The 12,724-nt window shown below is 51.6% G+C and overlaps 1 protein-coding gene across 1 annotated transcript in view; it reads left to right on the plus strand.

Annotated features, from left to right (window-relative positions):
• Positions 1–1,992: 1,992 nt before the first annotated feature.
• Positions 1,993–12,724, plus strand: part of Fam83f (family with sequence similarity 83 member F) — a 29,669-nt gene continuing 18,937 nt past the window's right edge. The window contains exon 1 of the mRNA XM_076853331.2: positions 1,993–2,484. Coding sequence (XP_076709446.1) covers positions 1,993–2,484 — 492 coding nt within the window. The remainder of the gene's footprint in view (positions 2,485–12,724) is intronic.

The following is a 12,724-nucleotide window of genomic DNA, read 5'->3' on the forward strand; positions in this document are numbered from 1 at the left end:
CCTACTGGGCAGATAAGTGCCTTTTTTCTTCATATTCTCCACAGATCCCTGAACGTATAACTTCCTCTTGGTCCTAATTCATTGTTTAAGAAATATGTACTGAGCACCAACTGTGTGCCAGGCATATAGTAGGCACTGAGTAAATGTTTGTTGAGCCAGTTTGCTTCCCAAGCATTTGACTGTTGTTTATTAAAGTATTTCCATCACTCTTACTATCCACCTTTGCTTTGTTTTTCCTGTCTGTCCCTCCCACTGATCTAAGTGCCTCTGTGTCCCCAGAACACAAAGTCTGGCATCTTGTAGGGCCTCAAATCATTAGAAAACAAACTAAGTGCTCTCCCATCTAAAGATGGAATTTGCCTATAGTACTTAACAATAGAGTATCATCAGCCTTCTAATTCCCAAGAGTGGTAAAGGACAAATGGGGTGACAGGCACCATGTACTGCTCACTACCCCCAATCTTTGGGCTGGCATAGGGTATCAGAACTAGGAGGGCTGGGGTTGTGGCACAGCGGTAGAGCATGTGCCTAGCATGTGCGAGGCCCTGGATTTGATCCTCAGAACTACAAAATATAAATAAAGATTTTTTTTTTAAAAAAAAGAACTGACTATGGTCATAAAACTTACAGATGTTTGAAAATCTAACCCTCATTTTTCTAGACCATCAAAGGAAGACCTCTAAATGGTAACTGACCTCTTCACAACCTCTGGAAAGTAAAAAGGGCAGGGAGGTTACACAGTAGGAGAAAGATCTCCCAGACAGCGACAGTCCCCAGGGCTCTGCCTCTCCTGGGCAAAGCACTTGTTTCTAGGCCTCAATTTCCTCTTTTATGAAATGAAGGGGTTGAACTAGTTTCTAAAGCTCCTTCCAGCTCTTAAGATGCTGTGCTGTAAAATGAGAGAAATCTGAACCTTTAGTTGCTATGATCTGAAAATATTTTGAGTGTGGAGAATCAAATTGTACAGAGTACAAGAACAAAATAATACGTTAATGACTAAGAAGATTGTATTTAATCCAATGGGAAACAGCAGAGCTGCTGCTGCTACTGGTGGTGGTGTGTGTGTGCGTGTGTGTATGAGAGAGAGAGAGAGAGAGAGAGAGAGAGAGAGAGAGAGAGAGGCACTGCGAACTATGTGTGGCTTCCTTCCTTAAGCTCAAACATATATTTTGCATCACTAATATAGTAATCAGGCCTCTGGCTGCCTATCTTGCCCAAACACACACAGAAACACGTGTGCACACCACTTCAAATTAAAATGGACAAATTCCACTGCTGCTGCTTACATCCTTTTACGTCCTTTCTGTTTGGGTGGGTCTCTTTTTTTTAATTTTTAATTTTTATTTTTTGTAGCCAAGGTGTGGGACTGAAAGCCCCGGGAGGTCTCTGATCTCAGAACTGGGACACGTGGGCGGGTAACTATGAATTCATTAGCATTTTGCTTTCCCTCACCACCCCCACCCTCGCTCCCCGCAGCGCAGCCGTCGCAATTCCCAAGACCCTTAACTCCGGAGGGGTCAGATCAGCGGCCCTAAAGGCGTTCTGGCCAGAACACGTGCTCTGGGCCCTACCTGGACCCAAAGTGAGCGCGCACCTGCCGCGCGTTTGCGGGGGCTGGCTGTCGGAAGGGGTCGGCCACGGGAGGCAGACGTGGGCTAAAGGCTGCACGTGGGCGTAAGGCTGCAAGTTTCTTTCCATTCTGGGCCCCCAACCAGGGCCGAGCCCTCCACCTGGGCGGACCGCCCCGGAGCGCGTCCCAGGAAAGCCCCGAGGGCCTGGCGAGCCCGGCGGGGGCGGTGGGCGCGGCGGCCCCGCCCCGCCCGACGGCCGCGCCCTCGCTGTGGCCCTCGCGGATTGGCCCGCTCGCGGCCGAGGGGCGGGCCGAGGCGACCATGCGGCCAGGTGAGGCGCCCCGCCCCGCCCCTCGGAGGCTCCAGGTGAGGCTGTGGGACCTCCGCGCCCGGGCAGGGGCCGGCCCGGGGCCGGGGCGCCATGGCCGATTCCCAGCTGAGCTGCCTGGACGAGGCGCACGTGAACCCGAAGGTGACCGAGGCTCAGGCCGCCTTCTACTACTGCGAGCGGCGGCGGGCCGCGCTGGAGGCGCTGCTGGGCCGCGGCGAGCAGGCCTACCGCGAGCGGCTCAAGAAGGAGCAGCTGCGGGACTTCCTCTCCAGCCAGGAGCGCCAGGCCCTGTGCACCGCCTGGAGCCCCTACGAGGACGCGGCCGCCGCAGCCCCCGCTGTCCGCGGCAAGAGCAAGAGCAAGGCCAATGTCCCAGCGAAGGTCCCGGCTGAACCATGCGAGTCCCTGGCCTACTGGCCGGACCGCTCCGACACCGAGGTGCCCCCCCTGGACCTGGGCTGGACCGACGCTGGCTTCTACCGTGGCATGAGCCGCGTCACTCTCTTCACGCATCCCCCCAAGGAGGAGAAGGCGCCCCACCTCAAGCAGGTGGTCAGGCAGATGATCCAACAGGCCCAGAAGGTAGGCAGGGCTCCGCTGCCCACACCAGTGGTACCCCCACTCCCAGCCTCTTGGACCAGGCCTCACCTCCGAGACGGGACCCCATACAGGCCACCCTGACCACCCTCTGGAAAAGGGTCCCCAACCCGCCTTCACCTCCTGAGGCTGTGGTAAGGGCTCTAGAAGGGGTAAATGTGAAAGTGCCAGACGGAAGTTGGTCACGGCTGGCACAGTGTCCAGAGGCTCTGACTTTTTGTGCCCTGCCCTAGAGCATAACCCGGGAGAGGGGGGCTGTGAACCCCTGCAGTACAATGGGCCACTCAGGGGTTTTCATCAAAATCTGGGCACTGGCCAAGGATTTGCAAAACTTATCCCTGGACATTTTCTCATTTGATCTTCACAACAGCCCCATGAAGTGGGTAATAGTGACGCCCCCACCCCAACTCCTCTTAGGAGGCCCCCAACCAGACAAAGCTGACCTGACACCCTCACCTTCACACCTTCTCTGGGCCCAGTACTGAAGCTCCAGCAGCCTGGAATGAAGGAGGGAAGCTATTTGAATCACCCGATGTGGCCTGGCATGGTGCTGGGCACTGGGTCAAGGCAGGTGCTAGACTCTGCAGTTCAGGAAGAAGTTCCTTCTTGGCCCACTTGCTTTACTTGGGTGTTGAAGGGAGATCCTTCTAGGTGGTGAGGCCAGTAGGTTGTGGGAAGCAGCCCATGGGGGATAACTTTAATCTTTCCTCTGTGCCCTTGTGCAGGACTACGTAGGTAGTTTCCAGGTAAATGGTAAGATGTTCCATTAATGAACTTCAAATAAATAACAAATATCACAACTATTGCATGGGACATACTGGTACTGAAAAGTTGTTTGTTCTTTACCTGAAACTAAAACTTAGGGACATCCTATATTTTCATGTAATCTGGCTCCCCTCCACTGAGATGTGTTAAGAAACACCAGCAGCCTTTTGATGCCTAGTTCAGAATATAAAATAGAAGTGGTTTGAGTTCATCATTCCAATTCACCTGCATGAGTGCGATTGGTGTCCCATGTCCCCTAGAAACCAGAGCTTCCCCTGGGGCTCCTCTGTCTGGGAAGGGTGACCCATGTAGGGGCTAGATGGGTTGTAAGAGGAAGGGTTAACTTTTCCCTGTCCCAATTTTCACCCTCTCTCTCTAAGCAATTGTTCCTCCTATGAATGAGCTTTCTTTGTATGTAGCATTTTGCAGAAGAAAAAGGCAAGAGTGAACAGGGGTGGGGTGGGAAGGGAAGTGGGGGGTGGTGCTGGGCAGTAGGCTCAGCTAAGAGTCAGGGGACACGTCTCATGTTATGTACTAACGAGCTTCAGTTTATTTAGCCTTATGTGTCAGCCACTGTCCTAATGACTTATCAGCATTTTCTCTTGCTTTTCACAACCACTGATTAAAACAGGTATTTTCCTAATTTTTAAGGAAAAGGAAATCCGGATCAGGACGGGACAGCACAGTTTCTTGCTTGAGGTAACATAGCTAGTAAATGCCTAGGCCAGGATCCAAACACCAAAGCCCTGGCTCTTAGCCTCTGCACTACCCTGTGCCACAGTCTGAAATTACAGTTCCATGGGATGAAGCAAGGAGTTTGAATGGAGCTAGCCTGGTCACAGTCTGCTGGGGTAGAGATTGTATACCCTGGTTACAAGAGAGAGAGATAAGGTCCCTGGTCACTGGGGCTTCTTGTCCCCTGTGGGATGTTGGGACTCTTCTGTGGAGTTTTCTTAACTCTTTAAATATTTAGCTACAGAAACTTCAACAGTTGTGAACCAATCCTAATGGGTACAGATTTAACAAATAATTGTTTCCTGGGCCAGGCTTTGGCCATAAGGAAGATCCAGGCTGCGACCTTTGCCCTCCATGAGTTTAATGCTGAAGTTCTGCTGGAAGAAGGGGGGTTTTGAGGCTGAATGTACATTCTGGGAATGCCCCCTGAGGGAGGGGAGATAGAGATGGGAAAAAGGAGAAATTGGGGTATTTATCTCATAAGAGACTCCCCAAAAGCAGAAGGTTGATTGGCAAGAGTGTCAAGAGAAAAGAGCTGTTGCGGTGGGGCTGAGAACTGAGTGGGTCTGGTGTAGGGTCCTTCATCTGGGTCCCACGTAGATGTCTACCCCTGGAAGCAGCAGCTTCTGGTCCTGTGCCCACCCAACTCCCAGGCCCTCTGGGCCCCCACCCCTAATCACTGTCTCTCATGTCTGTACAGCACTCTGCTTCATGGGGGAGGAAAATGAGGCACAGAGAAGGAAAGGCATTTGCCCAAAGGCCATGTGACTGGCCAGAGAAAGATCTAGAGCCCTAAAGGCTGTGCACCCCAGCTTGTCCAACTGGCAAGTCACTTTCCGTGGCTATTACATTAAATCCTTCCTCCTCCCTATTCTCCCTGAGGGAGGGAATTTCCTTTGTTTCCAGAGAATCTGGCAGCTGAGGCCTGCGGCTGGGCTGGGCAGACTGCAAGCTGGTTTTTGTGTAGAGATGCAGGTAGCCACTGAGAGGAGGCAGAAGGGCCAGTGTGTCAGAGAGACTAGCTTCTATTTCATTTAATCCTCAATAAATGAATAAGGTGCTGTCGCTTTTTGTTCCCAAATGACAACCAGGAAATTACGACTCAAAGGGAGTTGCTGTGACTTGCCCACACTCACAAACCAGCCTGTGTGATTGGTCCTCAGGGATATGGAGGGAGAAGCCTAATTAGGGAACACTTTGAAAACATGATAGGGGATGGGAGAGAAGGAGCTGGGTGGCAGACAGGCCCCATACCTGTGGATAAGGGGGGAGACCTTTGAGGAGGTTGGTCTAAACTAACTGCTCTCTGGGCCACTACAGATGACTGAGAGCCCTTCCCAAGCTGAGCTGGGTAACCAGCACCCCCCAGAGAGCTGCTTATTTTAGTGTCATTGAGTGATGTCCTTTGTCTGCTTAAACTGCAGACAGAAAGAATACCTTTAGGGACCCAGAAATGAGCCTCTGAACTAAGCTGTGCTAGCAGAGGAGATCAGGGCAAGTCCCTGGTGCTTGGGTGACTTGGGTCATTGCAACTGCTAGGGAGTACTTTCTGGCATGACCGAGTGTGGACTGGGAAGCTCTTGGTTCTTGATTACAAAGCCAGAGTAGGAGGAACAAACAGTGTCATCCTGCTGGGCTGGCAATTTGGAGGGTGTGTGCATCTGTTTGGTTCCTGGGCAAAGGTCCGGAGGTCTGCTATGCGCTAAGCATCCGTTAGTAGCACAAAGACACATAAAGTACACCTCTACTCTTAGGTCATCTAATAGTCTGCTAATTCATCACTATAATTTATGACAAATGCTGGAGAGAAGGTGTGGCAGGAGAGGTAGGACACTAGCCCAGCCCCCAACCTAGGTTAGGGAAAGCCTTTGGATGCTGAGAGCCTGTTTACCTGCATGTCTGAGCACAGCAGAAAGGATGAGATGGCAGTGAGCCATCTGCCTGTCCTTTCCCGAGGCTCCCTTATGAGTCACATCCCCGGCCCTTTTTTACATTTAATTTTGAGACAAGGTCTCACTAAATTTCTTAGGGCCTCACTAAGTTGCTAATGCTGGCTTTGAACTTGCTAACCTCCTGCCTCAGCCTCCCGAGCCACTGGGATTATAGGTGTGCACCACAGCGCCCGGCCAGAGGCTTCCATTTTTGAGGCTGCTTGGGTGGGTTTAGAGACTATTGCCTCATGCTTCAGGAATAGTAGAAAACTTACCAGCCCTCACCTCAAAGATTATTCCTTGACTCCTGCATTCCTGAGTCCTGCACCCAAACCCACCATCTACCCAGTCTTCTGAGTTTCCCACAAATGGCGCAGTTCCCATAGTGCTTCAATCACTGTGTAAGGCAGTGTGTTGTCTTTGTTTCACAGAGAGGCTCTCTGAGGTCCACAAGGACAAGGTGACATCTTTAGACCAAGGACAAGAAGTTTACACAGCCTTCCCAGGTCCTTGGTCAGGATTTCCAGGGATCCAACAAAGATTGTAAGCACAGCTGGGGAGAGGGAGGCTACTGGGACAGGTAGCGGCTGTCAGCTGAGAATTAGGAGCTGCTCCTTTTCATTCCTGCCATAGGTAGTGGAACAGCTCCTCGGGGAAAAGGGGTGGGTACCCAGCCAACCCCACCTCTGTCAATGGGCTTGTCCTTCCTCCTTCAAGTCTTGGCTGAGAGGCCATCTCTTTCTTGGCACTTTATCAAATCTAGAAGTTGTACACGGGTTGGTTTGGGGGAGCTCCTGTTATCCTCCTGGGTTGGGAGCCTTTCAGAGCAGAAAGTGTCTTACTCCTTTTGGTCACCTTTGCAGGGCTATGATGATACCCTGATTGTCACAGCAAGTGTCTGGAGATTTCCCTGCTGAGTTGCCCATCCCCAGGGGACTCCTTTAGTCTCCATTGTAACAAGTTGTCTGGCAGCAAAGGAAAGGATGCTCTAAATTGGTTGGGAGAGGGTGTGGGGGATCAGGGATCTGGAGAAACTCTCCAAAGTAGGTGGCAGGGGCAGTGAAGGCAGCAGCCTTGTTAGAGACCTGGTTAGCTGTTGGGAGGAAGCCGTGAACGGCTGCGATCCAGGTGCCCAGGGCATGTGGCAAAGTACTGGTCTTACCAGTTCACACCACCAAGAAACCCAGCTTTGGCCAGGTACAGTGGTGCTTGCCGTAATCCCAGCAGCTTGGAAGCCTGAGGAGGCAGGAGGATCACAAGGCCACTTAATGAGACCCTGCCTCAAAATGAAAAATAAAAAGGGCTGGGTTCAATCCCCAGTACCAGAAGAAAAAAATCAAAATTCAAACCTCAGGCGGAAGTGGCCTTTGTCCTAAGTAGAACCCACTGTCTCCCGTGAACCTCAATGGACACACTTCCCTCATCCAGCTACATGCAGCAAATGATACGGAGCTCTCTATACCAGATTCTGCACTGTGCTGGGCGTTGACATGCAGGGACGAAGCAGATGTCCCCCCAAAACAATATATAGTTTATTTGTAATATGCATATTATAAATAGTACATTTATATAGTGTGTGTGTGTGTGTCTGTGTGTGTGTGTGTGTGGTGTGTGTGTGTGTTGTTTTTGGTTTTAGTGGGGATTGAACCAACAGGCACTTTAGCACTGGGTGCATCCCCAGTCCTTTTCATTTTCTATTTTGAGACAGGATCTCACTAAGTTGCTGAGGCTGGTCTTGAACTATCCTCCTGCCTCAGCCTCCTGAGTTGCTGGGATTGCAGGCTTGTGCCACCATGCCCAGCTACATTTATAATTTTTTTTAAAATCTTACTTTTTTATGAAATCTGAGTCAGACAGACAATACGCTCTCTAGGACCTGACCACCTGTTTGACAGCTGGCTGACGTTCTTTCTCCTAATACCTCCGACCTCCCTCCTTTCCGCCTTCTCCCTACTTCCATCTGCCTTCCAGCTTTGGAGCTGCCTCTTAAACGCTGATTTTAATGCACAGAGTAAAAGAGGCACATCAGGGAGGCCCAGGGGCCTATAGGCCGCACACATGTCCCTCCTCCCAACTCTTCTGCCTTTCCACCAGTGGCCATTTCACACAGTTTTGTTTCCAAGGCCCGAGGCAGTTCCAGAGTCTTTGTCCCATGAAAGCAGCGGCAGCTCCAGCTCCAGGGAATAAGCACTTCACAACCCTTCCGGGATCCTGCCCGAGCCTGCCCAGGCATCCCTGACAATCCCGGGGTGCTTTGGCTATGGGGTTCTGCATCTCTCTCTTTCAGTCACTGATTTCGGGGTGTTGGAATTCCAGAGCAATGGAGACCCAGCTTTCTTTAGGTCAAGGACCGAGGACAGGCTCTGAAGTTGAAAGGTTTTGGTGTCTGTCCTGATGTGGCCACTTGATAGCTGTGTTCTTTGGCTCTGAAGTTGAAAGGTTTTGGTGTCTGTCCTGATGTGGCCACTTGATAGCTGTGTTCTTTGGGGAAAGTCACTTCTCTCTGTAAGTCTCCTGACCTGCAAAATGGAGGAGGCAGTGTCTAGGTTTCTGGATGGTTTCAGAAAGGGAGAGACTGTGAGAACTGAGAATATGAGGAAGCATCATGCCAGTGTTCATCTGGAAAGTAAGTGCCAGGTTCCCCCACTGGATTTGCTCCCAGGAAGCCGGGGTGCCCCACCCAGGAGGTGAGAGTCAGGAGAGTCGGGGCTGGCGGGGCGGCAGTTGCATTTCCTGTTTCCTCCTTAGAGGGCCACCTGTCTCCCTTCTCTCCCACTTGTCTGTTGGTTTTGATTTGGATTTCGGTGAAGACAGCTGTCCTCCCGCCTCCACCCTGCTTGTGAAGCCTGTGGGATCCAGATCCTCAGTCCAGGGTCTCTGGATCTGCCATGGCAGGGAAGAATAAGACAAGAGGAGCAGAGGCTCCCTGTTCCTGAACCAGGGGTCCTTTGAGCATGTTCCCCAGAAGGGCCTGGCTCGCAGCACAGGCTCAGCCAAAGAACCCCAGGGCAGCCAGGACAGTGTCCCCAGCCTCTCTGATGCTGACACCTAGAGCTTCATCAGGAGACGAGACCCCCGCAGACCAGAGGGTGGAGGTGGGGTGCCTGTGGGCTTGGGCAGTATTTCCCTCTTTGAAGAAGAGGGAGGAGAACTCTGGCTCCTCTGAAATCTTACACTTCGGATCCCTGAAACTCTGAAGATGGGTGTTTCCCCAAGAGTTTGGACATAGGAGATGGGGCCTCAGTAAACTTCTTCATGACCTTCACTTGGTTTCATGGCAGCAAAGCCAGGTCTGTTGGGCAGAAGTCTCAGAAGGCCCCCGCCACTGCCAAGACCCAGGGGTCCTCATCTTGTTCCAGCTGACATCTCCTGGCTCACTGGGTAATCTGGTACAAATCCTTTGACGTCCATTTCGGCATCTATAAAATGGGGATAATGTTTGTTGCCTTGTTTATGTTCACAAGATTGTGGTGAGAATCTGTGAGACTGTGAGGAAGCACTTTGATGAAGGTGAATAATGTCTGCAGGCAAAAGGGGATTCTCTTAAGAAGAGTTACCGCTGTGGAGAGATGAGATAGACCCCGCACGTGGTATTTCCTCTAATTAATCCAAATCCCCAGCACCTTGCAGGGGAAGTGGTATTCCCCTGAGGCTCAGGGAAAACTTAGAGTTACGGAGTGCTGAGAAGCTGGATGGGATTCCACCCATGTCCTTCTACCACAAATGCAGGTTACCCTTGGGGAACGCCTCAAAATCTTCCAGAAACATTCAAAGTATGTTCACCACCAGGCCCTGGGAGGCTCACAGACTGGCCCTAGAGACAGACAAGTGTAGGACTGTCAGCTCCTCTGGTCTGCCCTGGTGGGACTGAGGAGTCTTTCTGCCAGGCAACATTGGGGCACATGACACAGGGGTACTGATCATGGATAGCTAATGGGGACCTATATTGTCTTCTTCATGGCCACTCTCTGGCCCCCGGGAACTTGCACTCCTCCCTGACAGCTGAGGCCTTGAGGAGATTCCCAGCCCACCTCCCCTCTGGGCCCTGGCTCAGTGTCCTCACCTTGGCCAGGGGCCAGCTCCGCCTCCCTTTTCTTGGAGTGTACAAAGCAGAGCCTGTTCTGAGGCCGGCTTCCAATCTGAGCGGGGAGGGAGGAAGCCTGGCAGAGAACAAATGTGCACGGGTTGGTCCTGGCTGACCGCCCTCCCCTGTTCTTGGCACTGTCTGAGCCTCCCCCCCAGGGCTGAGTCACCCTAGCCATCCCTGTCCCTCCCCAAACCCCCAGGGACCATGAGCAGTCAGCCTGAGCTGGAGCTGTTGCTTTCTCCAGTTTTCTTTTTCCTTCTCTGAAGCCCATGAAGTCTGTGGACTTGTTAGTGATCCCAGACTCCCAGCCCTGGGGACAGCCTGTGGCTGTTCTAATGATTAGTCTCTCTGGCCCCAGTTTCTGATGATCAGTAAGCTCATCCCGGGCACAGCTTGTACACAGGTCATCACTTGGTCGTGCCTTTCACAGTACTGCCTGGGCACACAGGACGCTCCAGGGACATGTTCTTTTTGTTTTGTTTTAGCAGAGTCAGGAGACGGTGAGGCAGAGGCAGGGACCAGGGCTCTTTTCTTTTCAGAAGAGGACAATATAGGTCCCCATGAGCTATCCATTGCCTGGCGATTCCCCACATTTGCATATTTACTCAACATGTTTTACTGAGAATCTACTGTGTGCCAGAGTACCAGAAATTTACAGATGAATAAAATGTGAAGCCTGCCTTAAGTCTAGTGGGTGAGACAAGAAGAAAACACATTTCAGTTCAGTCCTGATCATGGTGGTGGGGTGTTGATAGCTCTTATTTATTGAGCATTTAAGTGCCAGCGTGCCAACCCTTTTATTTATTTACTTGCAGTCTTGAGAATCCAACGCGGGGCCTTGCGCATGTTAGGCAAGCACACTACTAACAAACTATACCACCAACCCTACCAAGCTTTTAGAATATATTGTTTCATTAATAACAGTCCAACAACTTTCCATTTTACAGATGAGGAAACTAAGGGTCAGAAAGGATAAGCTCACACTGCTGGCAATTAGTGGAGCTAAATGGGAACTGAGATGAGTCTTATTCCCAGGCATGTACACAAGCCTGAGAATCAGGCTGAGCAGAGCTCCAAGCCAGCAGAAGCTTCTTGGGAATTGATGACTGAATCAGCAACTTATGACAAGGCATGTCGGGCAGAGGGCGGGCCTTGCGAGGCCGGAGGCCTGGGGCACGTGAGCTCACGCTGTTCCCATTGCCCAAATATCTCCACTCCTTCCCCAGCATCCCCCCTCTGCACCTTCACCTTGCCTCTCTGGGGAGTCCTGCCAGGTAACCCCACGTGGCAGTGGCCTCATGTTGCCCTTTCTGCTTCTCAGAACCTCCCAGGAAGCTGCGGGCTCTTGTTGTCCTGCTCTGATGGATCAGCCAGGAAACAGCCCTGCAGGTGCTTCTTGAGGCCCGCCTTGCTCTGCCACTTGGTGCCTGGTGCTGGAGCTCAGGGCCATAACCCGAGCCGGAGGATGATTCTAAAACTCATTTGTGTATCTTCATTGGATTTTTTTTTTTTTTTTAGCAGCTGATTTATCTTCCTAATTATGTTTGGCTTTAAGCTAATGTTAAAATGAGCTTACATTAGATAATTTTCACTAATTAACACCAACTTAGTGCTGGGGAAGTCATCCCAGAAGCGCACCGTGGGGCAGGGAAAAGCTGGACTAGGATCTTAAAAAGAATCACTGTGCTTACTCCCCGGTGGGTGCCGTATGGCTCTTCACGCTGAATTAGTTGACCTTGCTCACGTGGGTACATCTGTCCCCTTTCTCTCAAGAGCCAGCCTGGGTTTCCTATGTCTGTGACCTTCATTCAACCTTGTCTCAGGGTAGAGGTGTCAAGAGCAACAGCCTCCTAGGGTCAGATCAGCAGGAAGTGAGTTCCATAGGTGCAGCAGGGAGAGATGCCCTTCAGGTTCAGGGACTGAGGCTGAGGGTTTCTGGAGAGGAAGCGGCCTGACTGGTCAGAATTGGGATCCAGCCATCCCGATTGTAGCCAGGGAGCCTGGTGTTTAATGATGTCTAATTAGTGCACTTGAAACAATGTAACATGGCTACAGACAGCGGGGAGTCTCCGCTGACAAAGCACAGATGTCTTGCTGGTAGGTTGGGGGCAGCCTAGCAACCACAGGGGGAACAGGACCCCATTAGAGCCGCGGTCTGGGATCTGGCTCTGCTTTTGGTGACAGAACTCAGGCCCGAACTGTGTCTTCAACTCCCCCAGGGAAGCCCCTGACTGTAGAGGTATTCTGTTCAGCACAGGCTGAGCTCTGTCCCCCATGTGGACAGATGGGGAGACTCCCCCACGTGCTCGACAGACATGCACCCAAGGGAGGATGCACCCAAGAGAGGGTGCACACTGCACTACGAACTGGGGACAGAGTAGTCCTGGGACAACCTCAGGACCCCAGAGGAAATAGAGCATTCTGATCCCCACAGGTGCCGCAGTCTCTGGCTGGGCACAAATCACGAGTCTCCACACAGCTTGTAGATTCAAACAGCAATTCTTTATTCCCGAACTCACACCTGCCGTCTACAAACACGTTCTGGGGAAATCCACGTTCTCTGCCCAAATTCTCTTCTCCCAAATCCACTACTCTGCCCAAATCCACTCCGCATGGGCTTCTGTCTCCCAAAATATACTGTCTGACCCTAAGCACTCAAGAGGAACTCAGCAGCAGGATACGCCCTATTCTAAAGGGGGAACACCCT

Source organism: Callospermophilus lateralis, chromosome 4, assembly GCF_048772815.1.
Source record: "Callospermophilus lateralis isolate mCalLat2 chromosome 4, mCalLat2.hap1, whole genome shotgun sequence".
In the NCBI taxonomy this organism is placed as follows: domain Eukaryota; kingdom Metazoa; phylum Chordata; class Mammalia; order Rodentia; family Sciuridae; genus Callospermophilus; species Callospermophilus lateralis.